This window comes from Schistocerca gregaria, chromosome 1 (assembly GCF_023897955.1).
Source record: "Schistocerca gregaria isolate iqSchGreg1 chromosome 1, iqSchGreg1.2, whole genome shotgun sequence".
NCBI lineage: Eukaryota > Metazoa > Arthropoda > Insecta > Orthoptera > Acrididae > Schistocerca > Schistocerca gregaria.
In genome coordinates, this window is record NC_064920.1 from 763,778,385 (window position 1) to 763,805,416 (window position 27,032).

At 40.3% G+C, this 27,032-nt stretch overlaps 1 protein-coding gene across 2 annotated transcripts; it reads right to left on the reverse strand.

The window, feature by feature from the left end:
- Positions 1–664: 664 nt before the first annotated feature.
- On the reverse strand, positions 665–27,032 carry LOC126268052 (uncharacterized). 2 transcript variants are annotated; one of them, XM_049973494.1, is made up of 4 exons: positions 26,751–27,032; positions 2,961–3,199; positions 2,260–2,514; positions 665–1,738 (listed from the first exon to the last, which is right to left on the reverse strand). In XM_049973494.1, the coding sequence occupies exons 2-4, from the start codon at positions 3,195–3,197 to the stop codon at positions 1,361–1,363; spliced, it is 870 nt and encodes a 289-aa protein (XP_049829451.1). In that variant the 5' UTR covers positions 3,198–3,199; positions 26,751–27,032; the 3' UTR covers positions 665–1,360. The 2 variants fall into 2 exon arrangements, with proteins under 2 accessions (XP_049829451.1, XP_049829443.1); XM_049973486.1 differs by lacking the exon at positions 26,751–27,032 and adding an exon at positions 9,491–9,802.

Genomic DNA, 27,032 nt, shown 5'->3' on the forward strand with positions numbered 1-27,032 from the left:
TAACACATAGTGTCTCTTCTCTATACAGGAAATTTATAAAAGCTACTTTTTCTCTTAACTTCTCATACACTAGACCCCTACACCAACTTCTGTGATAGTATCACCATGAACAAATATTTTAAATACATTTCATCTATTTAACAATAGCGTACATACAGTGAAAAAAATTTCCTTTTTTTGTTTCATATTTGTGTATTTATGAGACTAATGGCCCAGTAGTTTTCTGGATCACTGTGATAAATTATAAGTAGTTATTTTTCTGTTGTCTATCTAAGCCCAGAGAATATATATGTCAAACAATGATTTGCTCTGTAATAAGGTACTTTAAACTAATAAAGCCTCACATTAAAATAACCTCTCAGTACGTACCTCAGAGCAACCTCAATGCTTTCAATTAGTATTCATTTTTGTCTGAGTGAAATAGATTAAGTTTTTGAATGATATGTTTTAGGAAGTGGGGAATAAAGACTAACAGAAGATGTAACACAGCTAGTTGACAAAGCTCATGAAAAGCTCACAGTTCACTTTCACCAGGTTTGGCATATTTGTACTATGTTCTGTGCATTCATCTCCAGGTCTCGTACCAAAAGGCAAGTTAAAAAAAAAAAGTTATCCATGGCCAAAACAAGCTGGAATTTTATGAATACATTAAAAGGTTTGGCAATAATTTTCAAAAGACTGTATTTTGCAGGATAATGAGTTAGCATTAAGGCTTACAAAGAGCAAGTACTAATTACTTTGAAGTATATATTTGTGATCAGGACTCAGTATTTTGTATATAGTTATTAAATTATTTATTGACTATGTATGTGGTTCAACAATGCCATAATGTTTTCTCAAAACCGAGCTACATATAAGTACATTTCAAAATATATAAAGAAAAGCTACAAAATTTTAAAATAATATCCACAGTGTTGACTTATGTTCATATACATTTTTAATTACTGTGTTATATACATTGAGAAACTAGTATAACATGAGAATGTTTCTAAATATTACACTAACTTCAGTATTCTAAATGGGCAATGCTATTTTCTAACAGTATATACAAAAAATAGCTAACACCATTGCATTTGTTGTATGTACAAAATTTTGAAGAAATGTGCAAGATACAAACACACAACTGCTACTTAAATAAATATTAATATATTCTAATACACACACATTCTTTCCACTGGCACAAATTTTTCTTCAACTGTTCACATTCATGGTATTTGATATCAGTTGATGGGTGAGTGAACAACTTAAAAATATACAAAAATTAAATTCATACCATATAACATATTGATATGAAATAAGGCAAAAGTAGACTTTACATTTCCTCTGACTTCCATACTGAATCAGAATCTGTATTTTGTTGTTATGCTTCTGCAGCAACTTCACCATTTGTACTTATTTCCTCTTTTGGTTTCTCAGCACTTTTACAACTGTCTTCATTGACACTGCTGCCATTGCTGCTGTTGCTGTTACTGTCACCATTACTATCAATAACCATGTTTTCTTTTGTTGCTCCATTCAGCTTCTCTGCTATTTGTGGTATCAGCTTTTTAATTTTGGTGACCTCAGGACTATAACCCCATTGAATCATTTCAACATGTTCTTTGCTTGGCAGTCCTCTGTACTCTAAATCAGTCTCAAATAAAGGAAGATGTTCAGTCTTTATGCGTGTTGAAATTTCCTTCAGATTCTTGTTGCGGTGTATGTCCCAGGTAATGCTATTTTCATCATCTTTGTCGACCTACCAGAGAAAAATTCATTAATATATTGCATGTTATCATCAACATAAAAATTACAGCTTATGCACAAAATTAAAGCTTGAACAGTTATTTCATTTCATTGGGCTGATTTCTACCTTTCTTACATAGACAAAGCAAGGAGAAGTGTCTGACTTATGTATTCTGATGTCTGGCGGAATACTCAATATTCTAACTTTATTTTACTTTGTGATCCACAAGATGACAAATACAAAACTGTTTGTGAAACTCTTCAGCCTTTAGCACTAAAGTTGCCTTCATTGATGGTGTCTACTGCACTAAAAATGATGAAAGTGACTACTAATGAGATAGTTCTGAATATCTGTGTGGAGAAATGAACTAAAACAGCTATGTGGCTTGAAAGGAAGGTGTCTTAATTCTTCTTAATTTAATTTATTATATATTTTTTAAAGTCCATTGCAGTCAAGCTATCAGCAGCTACTTATGCTTTTAGTATGTGATGTTATGTATTACATGACTTCAATGGTTATGAAAAGCAGAATACCTTCAGTTGTCTTAGTTTTTTGTGATCGCCTTCTGCTTCTTTGTACACATGAAGGAATGACTTTTCACCTTCCACAAAAACACCATAACGTTGTGCTAGTGGTTTATAGGCGTCAACGGTTTCCAGTGGAAGGTAGCTGAAGTTCTCTCTTGATCTATTGTGTGCTTTATAATCATTAATCCAATTCTCAAAAACTTCAATTGCTTCTGTAAGATTGTGAACTTTTTCCTCATCTTTTGTACGTTTTAGAATAACCTGTACAAAAAGAAATATATGCAGTAAGCTGAAGTTACACATTGAGTTATGTTATGGTCAAAATAATGGTTTTGAGAATAACTTTAAAGTGTACTGACATGAAAATTTAAAATGTATCTTTGCTTAAAGCAGTGAATGAATGTGTAAAATAACTTAACAGCAAGATAACACATCCAAACTCGAGCATGAGAAGAGAGGATAACAGAACTAAGATAGTTTTAGGTAGTGATGTACTAGAATGGCAGACGTTTTCGAGGGTGAATAACATGTAAGACATTAAGAATTGTGCAAAACAGATTTTGATAAGAGCAGAGAGATATATATATAAATGCAAATAGAAACAGCAAATTACACTGACTATTTCTGTTTTGACAAGTTCAATAATTTTTAAGTCTAAAAGATCATAAAATGTTAAGAAAGTTTGGTATATTCTATTTTTAATTTACCTTTGCTCGATGATACATGGAATTTATTATCTGGAACTGATATGAGATGTCACGACCATCAAGTAGCTTTAATGTCTCCAGTGCCTTGTCTTTGTCCTTAAACCCTGCTCCTTGAAAAGTGTTTTCATTTGTCTCTGAGCCAAATAACTGACCACCACTGCCCCATCCTGATTTCTTTTCCCCTTCCAGTGGGCTCTTTGAGGGGCTGTTTCTTTTCTCAGATTTTACTTTAGGCATAGCTGTAAGAAATAACAAAATTTATTTATTTATTTATGCATTTATTTTACCTGGCAAGATTAGGGCCTTCAGGCCCTCTCTTACACCTAACCAGGCATACTCAGATTGAACGAGTTACAGTTTCTACAGAACATTAAGGACATATAACATATTATGCAGTATTGATGTTAAAGAAAAAAATAGAGATTATAACAGTAGTACAAAGAAAATTATAACAATAAAAAATAATTATAACAATCAAGAATAATAATGATAATGATAATAATAATAATGATAATAATAATAATAATGATGATAATAATAATAATAATAATAATAATAATAATAATAATAATAATAATGACTACGTATATGAAAGTAAACATACTTTTCTTTTGTGAATGTCAGTCCCATTGTTAGTTGGGAATTTTCTCGTTATGTTCTTGCAGCTTGTGAGTTATTCTCATCGAGCAGAGACATAAGACGATAGAATGGGGTGAAAGAGATATATAAGAGGTAGATAGGTTAGAGGAAATTTAGCTTCCCTCTAGAAACAACAGCAACTACAACTGATAATCAATGAGTCCAAAAGCCATGTGCAAGGCACTTCTCTTTTCTCACTAAAAAAATTTGAAACTTATTAACTATTATACGGAGACAAGATTTAAAGTCGCACGGAACTGCAATAGCACATACAAGAAAACCAAAGTTTGCTAAATCCTAAATTCTTTAATTTATCTATCAGTATTCATGACAGTCTAACTGTGTGATAATCTTATTCTGGTCCATGCCAGAACCAACTTTTGTGCACATTAAATCAAGTGCACATCTAACGTCCAAATGGGCCACACAATTAACTAAACTTCTCTGAAAATTTGGCGGACAGTACAGTTCAATATCTGATCTAACACAACAATATGATATGAGACTTTGTATGGCTATGTAACAGACTGATACTATGTAAACAATAAAGTCGCTGGTGAATTGCTGTAAACATTGTGGGTGGGTGTGGATTCTTGCTGGGTATCATTCCTCATACAACAGTCATGCTTCATGCGCATTACCATCAGCTACGCCATACACAAAAACCGTATGTCTTTGTTCTTCAAATGATAAATACCAAGGCTAAGCAGAGCATGTGGTGCCAAGTTCCCATAGTTTAAAAACGGCGCACTGTCAACCTACACAACATTAGTAATTTTGGTCCTTACTGGCATCAGCTATCCAGGGTTAAAATTTCGTGACAATTTTTCTCCACCCTATTTAATCTAATTCTGTAATCAGTTGCCCTAAGGCTTGGAGCCTATATAAGAAGAGAAGCCATGTGTGCTATTGTGAATTGGATAATCTGTTTTGGCTATTCATATTTTTATAGTTTGCTTATGTGTTTTGTGTGTCTGAGATAAACTCTTAACTTACTTGTACAAAACACACTCAAAATAGTTAATGTACCTTGTCAATGATAATTAATGTTTTGTGCAATTACTATATCGTGCACAGCTGATCCTTGCCTGGATTCTTTCTCCTGCATTACAGACCAGTGCATTGCATGTCAAGCTGTTACATGGGCATCAATCAAGTCTACATTTACAGTCAGTAACATTACAGCACAATTTACACACAAAAATAGTGTTTATCAATTCTGTCAGCCTGCTTTCTCCTTAGTTCATGAACAGTTTTGAAAGCTTACATGTTCCAGAAAATTATTCAGATTTTACTATCATAGCCTTCCTCTGGGTTTTGTCTGACTTCCTTATTATGTAGACCATATCTTAGTAAGCTGCACCTATTATGTATCTCTTTTTCACTCAACTCACATTACAGAGAGAAGCAGTATCTAAAAAAATGATAAAGTAAAAGACTTCTTCACTTGGTATACTGAGTCTACTTAGACTATCAAGAAACACCAACATGACATCTGCTTCCAGAATGAGACTTTCAATGCACTACTGTGGCTTAAAACATTTCAGTAGACCATGTTAACACTTCTGACTGTAGCAACTATAAACTTTGTTAGCTAGATCTCTCCACAATTAGCTACTTTGTGGATATCCTCATTAATGATTACTTTGTGGGTAAGTATTAAAGAATAGTGTCAACATTATAATATTTTCGTCAAATAGTGCTAACTGAAATCAATGAATGGAATTAAATGAAGCAATGCCTGTTACAATAAGAAGTGTAGCATATTGAGATGATTTAACACTGTGATTAACATACATATCATGATCTATGTAATTAACATTTAACAATATTCAACATGTGATAACTTGTACAATGTCTTCATGTAACTTTGAAATGTTGAAGAAATGGTGTGCAGAAAATTTCACAAAATTTGTTTCAGTCATTGCCACTGAATAATTTAATTGGCTAAGATTTCTCATCACTTGCAGGCTATATTACAAATGTGGCTAGCGTGTAAATTACAAGCTCCATTAGTCCCTTATTAAAAACTGGGTATGAAATTTCTTCTCAGCAAAAAGGCCTTAAACATAAATAGGGAAAACAAATGTTTTATGCCATTCTTAGACGCAGAGAGAAATTTGTTAAAATTTGATGTGACTGGGCACCAAAATACATACAGCCATTATTTCATGGCAAATTGCCACAACTCAGAACATCCACAGATTTGGATCAAAGATTTGTGGATGCAGATAGCATTTCTCACATCTGCACACCTATGTATTACACTACATTTGTTTGTGCTTAGGGGATAACCATTAGTGAATGTCACGATCTTTGATTTTCTAGATGATTTTGGATTTCACAGCAGTGCCCAAAATACAACCACATATCTCCATAAGTGGAGGGGGTGGGTGGCAACAGGAGGCCTTGCCCACTCCTGAAATCTTTATCCATGACTTGTATTTATTACAGAAGTCTCACTAATATCTAGCAATGACTGAGTGAGACTCTATAAACAGTATATTGAACACTGTCAAGGCCAGTGTAAAATACTGTTTCATTAGCAGCCAATCTTGCATTTTTTTCTGTTTTGTGTGTAAAGCTGTTCATGAGAAATCATGTTGATTCCTTGGTGTGGTAGTTTTGGCACTGTTCCACAGTCAAGATGCATGCGAATCTTTACAGAAAAATAGTGCCCTCAGTCACTTTTTCTGGCACTTCGTTTTAACACTCTTATCAAGCTCCAAAAAGGGATTGATACAACACCCTGATATGTAGATTCCTGACACAACTTAAACATAACAGTATTTGTGCCTGTCACTCTTCTGCAATATCCTTAAACAAAAAAATATGACATGAAGAAATTGCAATAAACCTAGTCAGGTGCTCACATATGAAGTTCTGTAAGCAAGCAAAGGGCTGTAGAGGACTTTAAAGTTGGATAAGGCTTAAAGTTTATTCTCTGTTTCTCTACTTCCATGTGTATCTGTTGCTAGTTATTTTTGTTGATATCCAAAAGAATTTGAGCAGTTGGTCTGATTAAGGAGGTACGAATAAATATTTTTGTAACCATTTGTAGCTTCATTTTGTATGTGATTGGATTCTCTGGGTTAAAGGATATGAGTACTTAATTTCAAATTGATGAATCATAAAGACAACATCCCTATTCATTAATAACATTAAAAAATACACACTGTACTTATTGTTATTGTTTACCTATCACAAATGCATATCAGCCTTTTGAGATGCAATAAATTTTGGCGCACTCCTTATCAAATGTAGCTCTTGTGATCATTACAAACTGGTAATCTTCCTAAATCAATTAATGGCAATTTTGGACTCTTGCTCCCGCTTGGCTAAATATCGGCGGCCGCCCGTGAATACAATTTGCTACAGCAGCATCCACTATAGGTCAGTGGATGGAGGCTACAGCGTGATATTTCTTTTTGCCTTTCAAAGAATCTTCGATGGACTACATGTTAATAGCACGACACGCTGTAATAGGTTAATTTACGAACTCTCAGTTCGTGAAGTAGTAGTTTACAGAGTGGCCCCTGGGTAGGCTGAATTAAAGCCTTCGCGTCAGTTTTCGGCCAAAAGTCGAGGGACATGCGGCAGTGACGCAATTCAGCGGCGGAATCCCGAGGGAGCCCCGACGGTACTAGTTTGCGTGACAGTCATTTGGTGTTTGGCCATGGCCTATTCCTGTTTCACTGGACACACACACCCAGAGCGGCCGTGACGTGATGCATGAATGTCTCGCTACCGGTTTGCCATCACGAATCGCATAATAGAAACACTATGCCCCTCAATTTATATATCAACACAGGGCAACCACAAGCGTTTCATTAAAGTTACGATGCAAAATGAGACCGCAGGGATGGCAGTTCATTGTAAATAGATAAATAAATTCACACATCTTGCAGGTTTATATTAAAGTTGGAAGACTGATATGATAGCTTATAGACAGGATGGCCAACTAATGCTGTAGTATATGGTAATTCATTTCTGAAAGTAACGATGGTTTCACAAGTGAAGGTAGCCAAATGGTACGATATTATTAAATCGAAACATTTATATATCTTCGTTATTGAGAACTGTAATATGCCTACCTTTTCTATATCCACGGTCGTACATCAGCATTACGGTGCAACAACCACAAATACATTTGTGGTGAAGGCAAATATACAGATTTCTTGGAAGAATCCAAATTGATTATATTGTTTCGAGGAAGAAGAGTGCCATAAAAAAAATCTCGTCCGAGCAACTCATCAATTTAGTTAGTCTGGGAACCTAATCAAGCTGAATTTATTCACAATCCGTCACCGTCGTACATCACAAATATTCAGCTACTTTCTCGATACATACTATGCACATACGCCATACGTTACACAGAGCTGGGCAAGAGTAGGAAAGAAAATCTGCCATGGTCTCTTAAGCATCAGTACCGGTATTCAAATAGGAATTTAGGGAAGGCACCGAAATTTAAATTTGGATGGGCAATTCGAGATTTGAAATTACATGAATGTGAATTCACTGCGTTAAGTACTGTGCTACTTCAATACAAAACTGAATGCAGATAAATGAATGAAGTGCGAGTCGTCACAGCATAGTTTATAAGCACGAGGTGTTAAGTATAACGAACCCCAATACGAGATTCTACACGAAAAGATACAGGTAATCTTAAAATTCCAAGAACGAACGTTCGAAAAAGAGCAAGTAAATAAATGCTCCCGCCAACATGTATTTTCCGTTATGACCATGTCCATAAAATAGGAGAAAAAGTAGCTAATAATAACGTGTACACACAGTTCTTTCTGCGCGCCGCTCACGAACGGATTACAGAAAGAAGAGTATAGAATATGGGTGCTAAACTCCGCCACAGCTATATGTGAGCTTACGGAGATCAGATCAAGAAGTAAAACTTTTTTGCTTTTCGATATGCGGTGTAAACATACACTTCAACCTGTTTATGTTTACGTTGAGAAGATGGACGAGGTCATTTGTGACACGGGGCCTTACTACTTGTGTGAAGGCCAGAAAGTGCGGCAAACATTTAGGTCAAGTGATTTACACGCTTTTGAGTCCGACTATGGATACCCTGTCCCACTTTTGTGCACTTCACTTGGTTTAGCCAACAATTCGAAATACTGTTAGACAGGGACTACGCGAAGACTACGCCGTCCTGCGCCTTATCCCAAGTGTTACGATTGGCGGGGAACCGATCAAGCAACAATGTAGATCACACAACAGTCTTTCCTCTTACGGGAAACAACCAACCAGCCAACAGCCTAAATTTGTTCTTTGGAGAACGGGTCTGTTTTGCACACTAATGTACGCAAGAAAAGCGATTGGATCACTCTAACAGTAGCACCGAGTGCAACTAACAACATCCTCACAAATACGTAAAATCCACCCTCCCAAAATATTTAAAAAACACGCTTCAGAAACAAGTGTGCTATCGCATCCAGTCATAAGTTCTGTTTGCTACACCGCGGGTTTAAGTTCAATGTATTGCCACCTACACCTTTCGCGTTTAAATTTTTATACAACAATGAGCGTACTCACATTCTAACTCAAAAGACAGGAAAGTGCTGTTGTTTGGCGCAGTCGAAACAGTTGTCCGTGTGACTAAGTAATACATGTCGATAGACAAAATAAATGTTTTGTACATTTATGCCCTCAGTTAAGTTATTGCAAGATGATGCACACCTTATGCGAGATAATTTACAAAATTTACGCGAAGTTTCTTATAGCAGTTTCTTCATTGGTCCCTAACTATGGCGTTAAGTGCCTGCACTACGAAGTATCAGCGTATACACAGTGCTCACATGTCAACGTTAAGGAAGTAAACAATACGTATTGTTACACACTCGGGGCACTTCGTTGTGTCTAACAACTGGACTCACCTGATGTTGTGTTGGTAAAGTCCCCTGGTTGGATAAAACGCTAACAAGACGCAGTGTTTCTTGCCGAAGTGTCCGCCTGCGGTTGACCGACTGAAGCGTCGCACACGCAGTTAAGTGCACGCCTAGGGACGGCGGCAGTGGTGGCGGGATGGGGCGCCAAGGCCGGTCCGGTCTCAGGGGGGGACGTAGACAGGGACAGAGCGATGCAAGCCGCGTGGGGTAGAGCAAGACGGCGCCAATAACAAACACCGCACCGGCTGCAGTCAGCGCGCCAAAATAGAGGGTGACGTAAGCGCTCCGCGTCACGGCACGCAACTGTTGCTGATGTCATGGATACAGGCGCGCGCAGCCGCTTGTTGGCCCTCTGTTCGAATTTCGCGCTAGCCGCAGTCTTGCCAACATCGAGCTTCTTAGCCGCGTCATTCCCGGGGCATGACAGAATTTAAAATACTGCTTTTTTATTGTTATATAGTGTTTCCAATGACAAAGAAATATTCCTCCATTAAACTGTCACTTATGTTTTAACACTTGACTCTGTTCTCTTTGCAACCGAGAGAAAAGCATGAGCACCTAATGTTAGCCAACATTTTCTTTCGCTGAATGATGTAGTGCAGGAACTGTAGGTGTGTATGGAGAGGGAGAAGTCGGAGTGCTGTGGTAACTTGATTCAGCTATTAGCGTGGTCACTCTGAATGCTGTCATTGATATAAATGGTTCTTAACCGACTTCAGAATAGCAACTACTGTCTCCGTACCTTTGAAATCAGTTTTAACGTTGCTGGAACTGCTCGTTTTATTGCCAACAAACAAAAAAGTGTTGGCATCAACGTGAACATGTATGAAATTTTAGACGTAATTTATAAGCTATTAGTAAGTATCAAGGGCATAATTACAATTCTCATCAGTCATTCGATAACTGTTCCCGAAATCAGGCCTCTTCAACACTTTTCCATGTGTTACGGTCATAACCGATAGAATCGATGCTGCTCACCGTATATTTTCCACTTGATCTGTACCCACCTTCCGTTAGGTTGTCGCTTCACTTCTTTATTCTCTCTTGTGATGCAACAAAGAGCTTCAGTGGTCTACCCACAAACATTTCCCCTGGTTACGTTTTACTCATCCTTTTAATTTTCACCGCCATCATAAGTAAGCATTCCAGTTAAGTTGCTTCCCCGATCCATTTGTTGTTTTTTTTGTCTCCCTACAAGTAATTCCCAACAGACAACATTCTATTGCTCGCGGAGTTTTCAAACGGTTTTAATATTTTAAGTCCATGTCTTACCGCGATAAGTTAAAATTCGTTATACACACTAGTTGTTCAGGCACATCAAAAAGCGTCGTGTTGAGGATAACTATTTATCTTACCAAAAACATTCGAGAATATTTTACTCTTTTGTTTATTTCTCTTCCTATATTTTCAGTCGTTGTTTTCAACTGCCCTAAATACAACTGGTTCTGTGACTTCATTGCTAATTTGTACTACTTTCTTCTCCATGACCATAGTCTTATTATAATTCTCCATGACCATAGTCTTATTATAACGGATTTTCAGGTTTATTGGAAAACTTACTCTATCAAATTATTCTACTCGTGTTTAAAGATTATTTGCCCTAGAGGCAGACAGTACAGTGACGTCAGCAAAACGAAGAAGGCTGAGATACGTCGCCCCTAACGCGACAGTGGCGGAGAACCAGGTTTCTACCCGCGGTGGCTCAATCTTTCACGGCCCGGACATCACCCGAGGGGTCTATCCAACAAGTTTATTGAACGGTTTTTGTGAAATATGTGAATGTAAGTAAGGAGATTTAAATACATAGAGGTTTGAATTTATAGTGAAAAGAATACTATCTTCTCTGTTAGAAAGTACTGAGCGAGCATCATTTGTAGAGTGCAGGTATCCTTGGTTCTCTTCAGGTAACTGAACTCCCTTCTCTACCGCGGAACGAAGGTAGCCAGAAGAAAATTAGTTCTTGTGGCCGGTACCGACTTCCTGTATTGACTTCTCGAACACTGTTGACAAGCTAACGTCGTCGTAATCTTCTTACGTAATCGACAACAGCTAAGAGTAGCACTTTCTGGGGCGTTGTGTGATTTATCAGATGTAGGAGTACATTCTGGCTAGATAGTTACGTGATCTGCCTGACACAGTTGCTAACAAACAAGCGAGGAAAGCTATTTTATGAGCTTAACGATCTATTATGTATGTAGTTCTGTTACATTCGTGAATAACATTGCAGGGTGTTAGACGAGATCTGCTCTCAAGCCCCATTCTGGCTCTTGACGGTCTTGGTTATATCCCATTGACACGTATTCTTTAGCTTTGTCAATATAAAAATCTAGAACTGCCTCTAGGATTGCTGAAAGTGCTTAGTTACTAGTTTTTATTGTTATAAACGACATTAACAAATTATTAAAACTTTTCTCGGATTTTGGGAGAGATCCTGAAATGGATTATTGTCACTATGGTCGGTTTAGACCCTTTGTTTTGCCCTGTGGCAATCCAGGATGTTTCAATTAATGCGGGCCTTTACGGGATAATATGCTTTGCTTTGTACCTAATACCACAATAATTGTGAAAGTATGTTGTTGGCGCTCACCTACATAGGGAGAAATGATCATAATAAAATACGAGAAATCAGAGCGCTATTCGAGAGCGAAACGATAGAGGAGTAGCTTCAAGGTGGTTCGATGAACCCTCTGCCAGGCGCTTAACTGTGAATAGCAGAATAATAATGTAGATCCCCTCGTATCGCTCAGCATGCATAGAAATCCTCGTTATTTATACGAGTATACCGCGCGGTAACTTCCCTTTTAACTATTCCTCTAGGTACATATATGTTTGTAGAGCTGTATGTGGACTTGAAACTACAGCTCCTCTACTTCAGTTTTGCCGGAATTGAATCTGCTTGAATTCTGTGTTAGACGCGACACGATGGCCTGTCTGTGTCTTATTGAATATGCAACGTTTTCTGCATGTTTTTGTAGCCTCTCGTATATTGACGTGTGAAAATTTGTCATGGTTACGTCATCCAGACTGAACGTGAATATTCTCAATACGATCACCTTTTCGTCGCGAATAAATATAAATTTTTCCTCATCAGATTTTTAAAAAAATTATATTTTCTAGATGGTTTTCGTCCGATACTTAAGAGCTGCAAATTTTCTAATCTGTTGATGAATACATCTACATCTACATTTACACTCCGCAAGCCACCCAACGGTGTGTGGCGGAGGGCACTTTACGTGCCACTGTCCTTACCTCCCTTTTCTGTTCCAGTCGCGTATGGTTCGCGGGTAGAACGGCTGTCTGAAAGCCTCCGTGCGCGCTCGAATCTCCCTAATTTTACATTCGTAATCTCCTCGGGAGGTATAAGCAGGAGCAAGCAATATATTCGATACCTCCTCCAGAAACGCACCCTCTCGAAACCTGGCGGGCAAGCTACACTACGATGTAGATCGCCTCTCTAGCAGAGTCTGCCACTCGAGTTTGCTAAACATCTCCGTAACGCTATCACGGTTACCAAATAACCCTGTGACGAAACGCGCCGCTCTTCTTTGGATCTTCTCTATCTCCTCCGTCAACCCGATCTGGTACGGATCCCACACTGATGAGCAATACTCAAGTATAGGTCGAACGAGTGTTTTGTAAGCCACCACCTTTGTTCATGGACTACATTTTCTAAGGACTCTCCCAATGAATCTCAACCTGGTACCCGCCTTAAAAATGTTCAAATGAGTGTGAAATCTTATGGGATTAAACTGTTAAGGTCATCAGTCCCTGAGCTTACACACTACTTAACCTAAATTATCCTAAGGACAAACACACACACCCATGCCCGAGGGAGGACTCGAACCTCCGCCGGGACCAGGCGCACAGTCCATGACTGCAGCGCCTTAGACGTACCCACCTTGCCAACAATTAATATTATATGATCATTCCACTTCAAATCGTTCCGCACGCACACTCCCAGATATTTTACAGAAGTAACTGCTACCAGTGTTTGTTCCGCTATCATGTAATCATACAATAAATGATCCTTCTTTCTATGTATTCTCAATACATTACATTTGTCTATGTTAAGGATCAGTTGCCACTCCCTGCACTAAGTGCCTATCCGCTGCAGATCTTCTTGCATTTCGCTACAATTTTCTAATGCTGCAACTTCTCTGTATACTACAGCATCATCCGCGAAAAGACGCATGGCTTGTAATCAACTTCAATTATAATGACACTTCTGAGGTACAAAGTGCTAGTTCACGGCGAATTTCTTAAAAAAATTGTTGATTAAATATTCAGCTACGTGCGTCTGCAAATGAGTTAGTGAACGGTAAAACATCCAGCTGCACCTTTTAGCCTATTCCGACAGTATATCTTGGACAAACGATTTCTCACGCAAACTCAGTCCTATGCGTCTTTTTTCTGCCTACAAATGTTCATATGTGCGTAAAATCTTATGGGATTTAACTGATAAGATCATCAATCCCTAAGCTTACACACTACTTAACCTCCTAAGGCAGCCGGCCGGAGTGGCCGAGTGGTTCTAGGCGCTACAGTCTGGAATCGCGCGCCCTCTACGGTCGCAGGTTCGAATCTTGCCTCGGGCATGGATGTGTGTGATGCCCTTAGGTTAGTTAGGTTTAAGTAGTTCTACGTTTAGGGGACTGATGACCACAGAGTCCCATAGTGCTCAGACCCATTTATCATAAGGACAAGCACACACACATCCATGCCCGAGGGAGGACTCGAACCTCCGCCGGGACCAGCCACACAGTCCTTGACTGCAGCGCCCCAGACCGCTCGGCTAATCCCGCGCGGCTTTCTGTCTATAGTAACAAAAACTCCTCTTACTAAATTTTCTTCTCCTTTCGTTAAACATTTAGTTTTGTCCAATGAATATCACTGTTATCATTTTCGAGCATTAGTTACATTTCTCGGTGTATTTAGGCTTATAATCTACTACATATCTACTACATATTTCTACATTCCATTACCCTATCCTTTCATTAAACATTTTTTAACGAATATGCATTGCCTTCACTTGGCAAAGAGTGGCAGGAAATGTATTATTAAAATTGGGCTGTCAGCTTGTTGTACGTATGAATTTTATTGATATAAACATTTCAGAGCGAAATGTGAACTCAGTAATTCCAACTTTCGTCGCGAAATACATACAGGTCAAAATCAAATCCCATCACAGAAAGCTGACACATTCACTAACAGAATATACACGATGTCTCAGAAAGATTCGTCCGATGTTTGACACACCGTGTTTATTTAGTTATGTTTCAAATATCACACTGCTATTACTTTCCCGTACCAATCAATTTCGATACAGAGTATTATAGCCCTTCTTTTCGAATAATGAGCGTACGACCAAACAAATCAGAAAAAAGAAAGAACGATAGTTTTCACAGTTATCACTCAGTCATCATACACATGGTATGTATCAGTTCGTTTCCGGAAGTGTAGTCTCTTTTGCAGCTCATAGGAACACATCGTGGTAATACTGTCAACAAAGTAGGGCGAAGGGGGAATAATTTGCCAAACGCGTCGTAAGTGAATTAGAATTCGGTTCATGAACAATCGCCAAATGATGCAACTTTCGAACTGAGAACGACCGACAGAAAGGGAAGAGGAATAGAAGCCCAAGTAAAGAGGAGAGATAACAATAATTTCGTGTGGCTCACTGGCCTGGTGCAAGTCTTTCAATTGGACGCCATTTCGGCGACTTGCGTGTCCCTACCCCAGTTATACTACCGGGGGAAAAGGAATTACAGTTTAACGTGGAATCCGAACCACGTATTGTACCTGGCGATGCCTCACATCGTTGAGAGGTGAAGAAGAGGGATGAGGAGCCCGGTCATCGATTATAAATTCCTCGGGTAACCAGGAAGCTACGAGAAGGTCACGGAATATGAATGTTCTTTAGCGGTACGTTGCCCTGGCAGTTCGGCAGCAACGATTGGTATGCCGCAAAGGATTCTATGGCGTCAGGGCGTTGGCTTTACAGTCCACTGAGAATGTCTGCGACAATACCAATTGGCGTGAAACATCATTCTGTTACCCTGCTGAAAGCAGAGGCCTTGCGTGGCACGCATTCCGTGTGACACTGGAAGTGTTGGGGAACATTCCCGATCCATCATTTAGAAGCTACACTTAGTTGACGGACACTGGTTGAAGAAAGTCCAAGGTGCGCACCGACATCTCCACAACGCCCTACAGAAACTCAACGGGAGTCTTTCGATGATCATGTACTGTGGAGTAGTGAACTATGTAGCTCAGTGGTTCCCACGCTTTCAGAAACCATTAGCCCTGAATATAATCGGATATTAGCTGCTATATGGGCCCCTGCCTCCACCATCATCTTTAGAGTCTAGCTTAACATTAGAGTGAAACCGAATTTTCTTAGACCATTTTCGTATTTTGAACGGTAGAAGATAAATGTTTAGTTTTCGTAGGTGTTTTATTAAACCATGAACTAATGAACCAGTGAAACAATTGGAACTGCGTTTTACAACAAAATTTTTTTCTAGAACGACGAAGCAATTTTTCACTGCATTGTGAGTGCTACCTACAACTACACCTCAGAAAAGAACACTAACCATCCATAATGATGGTAGACTTTTGCTATAAAGCATGCTTCCTATGCATCACTTCTCTCCCTAGCGACACCCAAACCCTATACTCTGTTTAAAATCAACCAAATTAACATGTATGAACAACACTTAATGTTTGTAGATCGCTTGCTGGACTCCTTACTTCTGAACTGGCAAGAATAGGCAAACTTCAGGTTGCCAATGCTATTGTGTCTGACAAGTGATACTACTAAAACAATAATACTGTGTAGCCTCTACAGCAATGCACTAGCGATTACTTGGTTCCTATTGCATCGTGATGTCAATTAGTTCGTTTATTTGCTGCGAAGTGAATTATGAAGCAGTTTCTGGTCCTTTGCGGTAACTACCTAACAGAAGCATTTTCACGGAATATTTAAGTATAATTACGTGTTGCATAAGTCTCAGTTTTACCGTTATAGGTGTACGATACGAAGTAAAAAGTATGTGTATAGTTGGTGGACTATGTGAGGAAGATGTTCATAAACCCGTTTCACAAGATGGAACCACCATATTTTGTCACACATTAATGCTACTCTTATTTGAGGAAAAAAACAATTATTTGTTCCATTTTACTGATGAAGTCTTCCAATTGACCATCCAAACATGGCACGTAGTAATGCCATGGAAATTATTTGTGACGCGTTTCGAGTCATCATCATCAGATAACTGGCGAAATTTACACAACAGACAAATTAGAAAAGCTAATAAATAATAATTACAAGACCCATGTGATATCAGGAACGGAAGTACATACTAAGTGCATGTACTTACAATATGCTTAGGAAAGATCATACAAGTGAGCAGTACGAGAAAAACGTACAATCTCATGTGCAGTTGCCGTTGGGCGTATTTTCGAAAGATGCTATTTGGAGACTTCGCATGCCAGACTGAAGACAGCAGACTCGAGGACCACCAAGACATAGCTTTTTTAATATAAAACAACGCAAATATTCTGACCGCATTACATCCGTTGGTTTTTTACCCATTAATCCTGATATCGGCAATGGACGAATAGAACATAGAATACATTACGATGCGAGTCAAAACCTGTCATGGGACATGAGATCGTACAGCACATTAGGCATCTAGGTACAATGTCCAAATATTCCACGTCAAAAACAAAACCTATCAAAAAGTAGTAATTTTTTTCAATTGTGCCAGGCTGGGCTAGGGATGGATAGGAACACGGAGGAGTGGCTGGGGTGGGGGGTGGGGGGGTGGGGGGGGAGGGTGGCACCAAGGGCAGGGTAGGTATCGCTCACTTGTATGAGGTTTCCTAAGCATATTGTAAGTACTTGTATCTAATATGTAATTCCGTTCTTGATCTTACATTGGTCTTGTAATTATTATGGCAAGTTCTCTTTTTTTCGAATTTGCCTTTTGTATAAATTTGTGCTACAATTATCTGATGATGATGAAACGCGTCATAAATAAAGTTTTTGGCGATCAAGACGTTTCCATGGAATTACTATATGTAATTATTGGTAACTGATGTAATGAATATTACAGTCTTACGAAATTTTGGTTTGGTGTATAAGTCCGTAGTGTTTTTCCACGTACAATAAACACAACAGATACGCATTAAAGAGACTTTAGTCACCAATAACTTATTCTCGTTTACTATTTGCAACAGCCTGCCGATGCTGGGGTAACTTTTCGATTCCGCGACTGTGGGAATCATATGGTTTTGAGGCAAAGAACTCGCCGAACCACGTGCGGAGCGCATTTTCGTCCGGAAAGGAACTTATTTGGAGGTTGTTCGATAGATAGCGGGAAAGGTGAAAATCAGAGGGCGCAAGATCAGGTGAAGCGGAATGACTTCCCAGCCCAACTCCTGTTTTTGTCAGCGTTATCGTGGAGTAGCGTGACTTTACGTAGTCTTCCTGGTTGTTGTTCTTGGACTGCGTCTGCGAAATGTCTCATTTGTTGGCAATAAATGTCAGCATTGATGGTTACACCTCGGGAAAGCAGTTCGTAGTGCGCCACACTGTCTCTGTTCCACCAGATGCATAACATTATGTTTTGGGGATGTGCGCAGCTCTTTGTACGGGAAGGTGCTGCTTGGTTTGGGCTCAACCCTTCCTTTCTTTTCCTTATGTTAGCATAAAAACACCATTTCTCGTCACCAGCAACGATACACGACAGGAACGGTCGGCAGTGTTCACTGGACAATTGATGACGCGCAAGCAGAGATGCAAATATGGTCACCCTTCGATTTGTGTAATTTTGCCTTAGCGCATGCGGTACTCGATTTTTGAACTTTCCCCAACTCATGCAGATGTCGCACGATGGTGAAATGACCACAGTTCATCACATTTGCCAATTATCGAGTACACTGACATGGATCAGCGTGGATTTTTAGACGACCTTCATCAAACCACGAAGGGTCTTCCTGAACGTGGAGAGTCACTAAAGTCAAAACGATCCTCTTTAAAACGAGAAAAGCATTTTCTTGGCCTGCTATATCCAATGGCATTATCCCCATAAGCAGCGCAAATGTTTCTGGCTACCTCCGCTGCTGTCATACCTCTAATGAATTCAGACAGAGGAATATGTCAAAAATGTTCCGATTTCTCCAGTTGGCACTCCATTTTCGAAGGACACAGCTCCACTCACTGTCTCCAAATGACAATATGTAAACTCAATTAGCAACAGTGAATAAAAAATAAAAAATGACAGTCGGTAAGTAAACCCCTAGCATCCGGAATATCAGCATGCAAAACGAAAACGCCACGAACTTAAGTACCAACTTAATAGCTATAACAGTAATTACGTTTTAAAAATACATTGAACCGCAAAAAAACTGGTATAGGCATGCGTATTCAAAAACAGAGATACGAAAACAGGCAGAATACGACGCTGCGGTCGGCAACGTCTATATAAGACAAGTGTCTGGCGCAGTTGTGAGATAGGTTACTGCTGTTACAATGGCAGGTTCTCAAGATTTAAGTGAATTTGAACGTGCTGTTATAGTCGGCGCACGAGCGATGGGGCACAGCACATCCGAAGCAGCGATGAAGAGGAGATTTTTCCGTACTACTATTTCACGGTTGTATCGTAAATATCAGGCATGGGTAAAACATCAGATCTCCGACATAGCTGCGGCCGGAAAAGAACGGGACTAACAACGACTGAAGAGAACCGTTCAACGTGGCAGAACTGCAACCCTTCCGTAAACTGCTGCAGATTTCAATGCTGGGTCATCAACAAGTGTCTGCGAGCGAACCATTCAGCGAAACATCATCGATGTGGGCTTCCGGAGCCGAAGGCCAACTCGTGTACCCTTGATGACTGCACGACATAAAGCTTTAGGTCTCACCTCAGCCCGTCAGCAGCAACATTTGACTATTGATGACTGGAAACATGTTACATTTTTTGTTGCCTGGTCGGACGAATCTCGTTTCAAATTGCGTCGAGCGGATGGACGTGTACGTGTATGGAAACAACCTCATGAATCCATGGACGCTGCATGTCAGCGGGAGACTTCAAGCTGGTGGAGGCTCTGTGGGCGTGCGCAGTTGGAGTGATGGGACCCCTGATACGTCTAGATACGACTCTGACAGGTGACACGTACGTAAGCATCCTGTCTGATCACCTGCATCCATTCGTGTGCATTGTCCATTCCGACGGACTTGGGCAGTTCCAGCAGGACAAAACTACACCCCACACTTCCAGAATTTCTGCAGAGTGGCTCAAGGAACACTCTTCTGAATGCAAATACTTCCGCTGGCCACCAAACTCCCCAGACAGAAACACTATTGAGCATACCTGGGATGCCTTGAACGTGCTGTTCAGAAGAGATCTCCATCCCCTCGTACTCTTGCGGATTTATGGACAGCTCTGCAGGATTCACGGTGTCAATTCACTCGAGCACTACTTCAGACATTAGCCGAGTCTGTGCCACATCTTGTTGCGGCAGTTCTGCGTGCTCGTGGGGGCCCTGCACGATATTAAGAAGTACGAGTTTCTTTGGTTTTCTTTGGTTTTCACCCATTAGTAAATTTCTTTTTACCCCTATGGGGCTGTTTTCCCAGGACGGGAACCACTGGTCTAGCTGAAGTACTGATTTCCAGCGCTATGCTAGGTGCCAATGCGTAAGCGGCCACATGTTAATTGCAAGCATGTCCACGTGAAGCGCTACCTGCCCGTGAGCGTCAGCCGCAGACATACGGAGGGGCCACTTCATCCGGAACAGGCAGTCTCCTTAAGATACCCCCATCGCCGGCCTTTGCTGCACACCATTGACGAGACAGAGGTATCATCTTAGATACTTGCTGGAGTAGTCACACAATACCGGTGGATGTGCTAATGTGTTCTGCAACACATCCTCCGTTGCTTCTAACATTCAGTAGCAGTGTTTCTGCACCGATGCTAGCTTTTTTCCCTCGTGAACTGTAATGAGCAGAGCTAGCTTCTCTTGCGGGCGACGGCTTGTCTATCTGAAAGTCATGAAGCGCCCTCAGCAATACATAGAGCCTAGGCATTGCCTAGGACACTACATGAAGATTGAGTCAGCTACCTCCGCGGGACTGATGACCTCGCCGTTTAGTCCCATAACCCGCCTATGACCTCGCCGTTTAGTCCCATAACCCACCTCAATCTATCAATCAATCGGCTGTCCCTGCTGATGTCTTTTCATGCAACCCGCAATGTGAATCTCGCCTTCAAAAACCACCCGTGAGATTTTCTTATTCTCTACCTCGCTACACGCGAGGAAAAAATGAATAGGATTTTTTTGTAGGAAACTTAATTTAGGTAAATTTTGCACTGGAATACTTTTTCGCTAGACGTTGTAGGTTTCGAGTTATTTTGGAAAAAAACGCCATTTTGTCCATTGAGTGAGTGATTGATTATTTTGCAAAATTTTTTTGTTTATTTATAGACGCAATCACATTCTTGTGACACATTCATAGCCGGCTTCGGCCATAAATGACCATCTTCAGATTCTAAAGGCGGCATACACTGAAAACAGGTTCATGCATTGTCAAACTCGAGTTATTCAGGAAAAATGTACAAAAGTGGTCTTCAATCGCATCCCTATTTCCACACTCAGCCCCCAACGGTCAAGACTTCTAGTACGTTGTTTATGGCACTCTCTCCTACCACTGTGCAAAAATTCGCGACTGCATGAATTATTTCGCACATTCGACATTTTTGGTTTTCATTCGTTGGCCTTATTACCCCACTGGCTTATTCGAGCACTTACAAATTGTAAAATTGACGCTATAGTAAATTGTGCTTGGAGGGGCTCAGTTTGGATCGAAGTGTTATCGTAAATACTTTTAGCGTAAGGTTTACAAAAGTCGTTTCTCTTTTATTACTCTCACGGGCACTTTTAAATTAATAATGTGAACGAAATAGCCGAATATGCTGGTCGTGGAATACACCAATCAATAGAGACCAAGGGAGCTCGAATATTGGGAATGCTTCATGTAGACGGTAATTTTTGTACTGTGGTAGGAGGGAATGTGGCTAACAACATACTAGAAATCCGGATTGGTGAGGGACGAGTGTGGGGGTTGAGCTGCGTTTGAAGGTCACTTCAATAATTGGAAAACCGTGGCCTCTAGCGAAAACGTATCCCAGTACAAAACTTAACTACATTAAAGTTCCTACAAAAAGGAACTGTTCATTTTTCTTTAGGATTAATAGTTTGCAGATAGCGAGCGAGTGAATATGAAAACCTCGCGCGTGGTTTTTGAAGGCAAAACACCACATTGCGGATTACGTAAAATGACATCCGTAGAGGCAGCCAAATCACCCTGCTTACTGTATTATGCTGAATCGGGGACTTAGTTAGCCACTCTAGACGCGTTATGTCTTCGTGTTTCGGGTACTCTTCCTGTGATATCAAAGATGATGATTGTCAGATGGATCCAAATCCCATATGCACCACCAAACATCTATATAGACCCTACTGTCCCTGTACCCCCAAGAGTCGTGCACCTAAAATTATGCTGCTGCACACAACGGCGACACCCGCGTCGCCATATCGGGACCTTTCCACATTGTCGGCAAAGTTATACTGAGGCGCCCCAGACGCACAGCCGACGGAAATCACTCTCCAGGCAACAGACATCTCTGAGCAAGGATACATCTCACTGTACTTGGGGCCACTTGTAAAAAACGTAAAATATTCGTTTGAGTTAACTCGGCGCACTTGTGAGATGGGTATGCATTAGGATCCTCACCGAACAGCCGGCCAGTGTGGCCGAGCGGTTCTAGGCGCTTCAGTCTGGAACCGCGAGACCGCTACGGTCGCAGGTTCGAATCCTGCCTCGGACATGGATGTGTGTCATGCCCTTAGGTTAGTTAGGTTTAAGTAGTTCTAAGTTCTAGTGGACTGATGACCTCAGATGTTAAGTCCAATAGTGCTCAGAGCCATTTGAACCATTTTGAACCTCACAGAACAAACAGAAGAACTTCCTGAAACGACATCTTTCTGGAAGAGGAACAGCCAGAGGCCTGTACGAGGTCCGTAGCCAGGGCAGGCACTGCGGTGGTTGGACGCTCCTGTAGGACGCTCTTGAATTCATGCCACAAACAATTCGGATTATATGTTATTGTACTAGGAAAACTTAAGCTTCACTCGAAGAGTTAATTAAAAATGGGTCCTTATGTCATTACTGAATGAACCTGAGCAGCATGCCACCTATTTTAAGCATTTATATTTTTCACAACACTAAAGTAGATAGATCAGATAATGTGCGTTGTTTACAGAACATATGCTTACGAACTGCGCTTACTGCTGTATCGTACAACGGTTCGCCACTGAACCTACTAAAACTATAAATTCTTTATTATTCCACTGTGGATGCGGAATCTCTTCATTTTACTGGTGATATCCTGACAGTAGCAAGAGTAATTGTATTATGCGCCCAAACATGATGAATTACGGTCGCATTATTTGCTGTTAATCGCGGCAGAGAATTACGTAATAACTCTGTACAGCGTTTCCGATGCAGGCTTAGTGGAAGTTTCTACACTGGATGGCATGTTTGATTAATATACAATGATAAGGCAAAATTTTCTGTAAGTAGTTTACGTTATTGCTTATTTTCAATTTTTAGATTTTTCAAGTAGTTTACAGTTCTTGTTCGCATCGCTCACTGACAGAAGAGTTAATCTCTGTTCCGCCCTAAATCTACTCTTTCCATTAAAAATATTACTTTTGTAACGAAGTTACATGCACGTTGTACTGTCACTACAACGGAAACATGATTTTGTAAGGGGTGGGGGCTATACATATGATTTCTGATGGAAACGCATGTAGGCGCCTAAACTTCAGGAGTGGCCTTCTGCTAAAAGTGAATGTGCTTTGGTGCAGAAACTTTGGCAGATGTATTAGCTCACGATGATCAAATAGCCTCCAGTTCCTACCAGGTATTTTACTACAACTCACTGATCAACACAGCACGCGAGGGCTTGACGTAAGTCACACAGCCGGCAGGGACAAACGAGAAGTGAATTGCGTCACGGTTATAAACGGTGCGACAGCTGAAGCGTCCGCAGCATATATTTTGTGCTCTTGGCGATAACCCGCGCTTAAACAAAGCAGACGCTGAGCGGGCAAAACAGTGTACGATAAACCGTTGTCGAAATTTCGAGTATAAAAGCAAGAAGGAGGACGCTGTCAGCTATGTTCCCTTTTTTTCTTTGATAGTGAAAATACATCTGTTTTGGGTTTCGATCGTTTGGCAGAGCCTTTTGAACGAGGTATATGTCTATGTTATGGGGAGGAGGGGAAGGTGGAGGGGCTATGTGGGAACAGGGCCAGCACCGGAAACTGGGCCTGAGCTGACCCACATATTGCAAACAAAGCCTGGCGCCAGGCAACAGCTGCCCGACCCGCACCTGCCAAGGCTTAGGAGCAGCGTGTGCTATAATGAACACTACGAAACTCTTGCGACTTCACTACGAAACCTTTATTGCTTTTTCTGCATCTCTCTCCTCTTGAAAGCTCGTACATAGCAAGCCACAGTTCTAAAATGTTGCGTTCATTTAAATCTGTGCCCTTGTCGAACCATAGTGTCTCTTTTTTCTTTTTGTGAGCAACATCTAAGTACCGTTACGAACATGTTTTACCTCTGAGTGTTTATCTCATTGCTACTTCCAGTTTTCTCAAGATTATCCTGTTGCATTGTTGACGTTACCCCATTTAGCCCGTTCAAAATACAGAAACTGGCGCCGGGCAGCGATGGAACACCAAAATGAGTTAATGCGAGAGTAATTCGGACAGGACTTGGAAAGCTGTTTCACTGTAGCCGTACTGGCTATTCAGACCGACACAGTGAAATAAGTGTAAAAGTCACTAGTAAAATCAGTCTACTGTCTTTTCATAGCTTCTTACTACACCAACGTACATTTAGAAGTCCTTCTATTCTCATGTATGGACATTCATTGCAATGGCAACATGCAATTTTTGTTGATTTCTTTCGTATATGACATCGCAATGAATCAATTCCCACTTACACAGAGACGCTTTTCTGGCGTGTTAACATCTTAGTGAAAATTCCTACTAAGAACTGAATCCCTGATGATGAAACTGTGACTTCAAAATGTATGTTGGCATAGTAAAAACAGTACGAAAGGACAGTAAATGAAATTCAATTATTAAGATTTCCATTTTTTTTGGTCCATACTAACATGACAGAACTCGCCTGCTTTTGCAAAAAAATGGCTCTGAGCACTATAGGACTCAACTGCTGTGTCATCAGTCCCCTAGAACTTTGTTATTGGTAATAAGTGTAATTTATGGGTAGGCATCTCTTTAACCACGTATCTCTTGCAGGCACATCTATTACAGCAATGCAAGTTATTCTGCGAGGAGAAATTTCGGGCCTGCTGAAGAACGGAATACGACCCGTCGGCTTTGATCAATCACGTCAGAATTTGCCAAAGATCATTTATTACACAGACGTAACAGCTTAGAGGATTGTTCCGAAACAAAGGAATACAGGAGAGAAAAAAAATGGTAGACATATTTCAATGCCAGTAGTATTTTGATCTTAATGTTAAGGATATCGCTTGTTTGTGTCCTAGTAATACTGTGGAAATTAAAGGGGAAAAAGTGATAGAAGTAGCGGTAGTATAGAATACGTCACGTCAGATATATATATGAGTTGTACCTCGAACCTCGGTCGAGCTGCATAGGTTAACTTTAGTACGGGATACAAATTTAATATAGATCGATTTCTACGTTTTCGATAGCATTAGTATGCTGTGTTCAGTTGAACTATATATGTCAACTGAAGTTCAAGATACAAATTTTACACGTGTTTTTTTCTTTTGCCTCCGCTACCACTAATAGTCTGTTCTTACGTAGATATTAGTGCTACCGACGGCGGAAAGATCTACGTACGTAATATTTGTATACTTCAGTTGATATATATATGCTGCTAACGAAAAAGCCCCAGTGAATTCAATATTGTGATTAACAACAAGATGCTGATAACCACTATTCCCCAAATCCAAATATGAAAAAAAGTCTGAAATCACTACGGAACCCTCTGTAACATGATCTTCAATTAATGTGACCAAAACTTCCTTCGTTGAATCGGGAACTACTTTAAAAACTACATCGTCACATTCTTGACCTGAAACTACAGCCCCCAAACCCGTAATCCTACCGGAGGTCCACCCCCCCCCCCCCCCCCCCGTTGTACTTCCTTCTGCCAAAACGCGACTCGTCGAATCCGACTATAACATCACCCCCCCCCCCCCCCCCAATGGCCCCCTATACTTTATGGATTCTCCACAAACTTCCCTAAAAAAGACTACCAATCTACAACTGTACGCTTACTCACAGGACATTCATGCACACACAGCCACGCCGGATACCTCAAACACCAACGGTATGTAATTTTTATGATATTCCTCAAGGCGAGCTTAGATTTCTCGAACCAACGGCGGAAAGATCTAACGGACCGCCACAAACGATCTTTGCTGCAGCGCCTTACGGATAAATCGTGAGTACGGCGAGCAGACACACTTGTCAGGCGCATATGTTCGACGCACTCACGACATTTAACATAATCGGCAACAGGACCACACATTTGTAAAAATCGAATCGTGGCCAACATGTCTACGCCCATAGCCTCCTTTAAATCATCCAGATTCATTGGAATAGATAAATCCATACCTACAATCGAAAATGAAAAACTAAAAATTCTCCTAAAATAAACTATAAGTCCAAATTATCTCAAACTCACTAAGAATGAAATTAAGTGCCGAATGAATTGCAAACAACCAGTTATTTAAATCAATGCACACAAAAAATTTTTACTCCGTATCTAGAGCTCTTTTAAAACCACATTAAATTTTTTAATGTACAATGATGGCGCTTATCGGCAGCAGAAAACCGATTTATTATCTATTGCTGGAAAGTAAAGACATTCATATCTATCAGCAACCTATGACGTCATTAGTCAAAGCCGATGGATTGTATCCCGTGCTTCAGTAGATTCAAAATTTCATGCACATTGCCTAACTACGCCCTCGCTTGTTACTCGTTAAGAAAATGTAACGGGACCGCTACCTTAAACTTTTTTTCCCTTTGCTAAGCATCATCTCAAACATGTGGTATATACTAATAATTGCATGAACGAAAGTTAACTACAAATAAGTAGCCGACAGTTTACCTTATTTGATTATCTTCTTGAAGGAACATCAGAATTACAGGAATGAGTCGCCTCCCAGTCAGTTCATAGCATCCTTTTTATCTTTAGGTTCGTTTGTACGTGGTATTATGGGAGCAGTGGAAATGTCCGTTCTGCTCCTGTGGATGCTCAGATCAGACAAGATCAACAGGCTTACTCGGTGCGAAAAAATCGCTCGTCGGAAAAGACAAACGCTAGGCGATGGGCTAGCATCATAGAGTAAATATCTCTGGAGTGAGCATTCACATGCGCAGAACAGATTTT

Excerpts from the sequence above, each read along its gene's own strand:
- LOC126268052 (XM_049973494.1), bottom strand. The coding sequence starts at position 3,197 with ATGCCTAAAGTAAAATCTGAGAAAAGAAACAGCCCCTCAAAGAGCCCA. Across the intron at positions 2,515-2,960 it reads CCATGTATCATCGAGCAAAG|GTTATTCTAAAACGTACAAA; the intron begins GTAAATTAAAAA and ends CTTTTTGTACAG. Across the intron at positions 1,739-2,259 it reads AAAAACTAAGACAACTGAAG|GTCGACAAAGATGATGAAAA; the intron begins GTATTCTGCTTT and ends TTTCTCTGGTAG.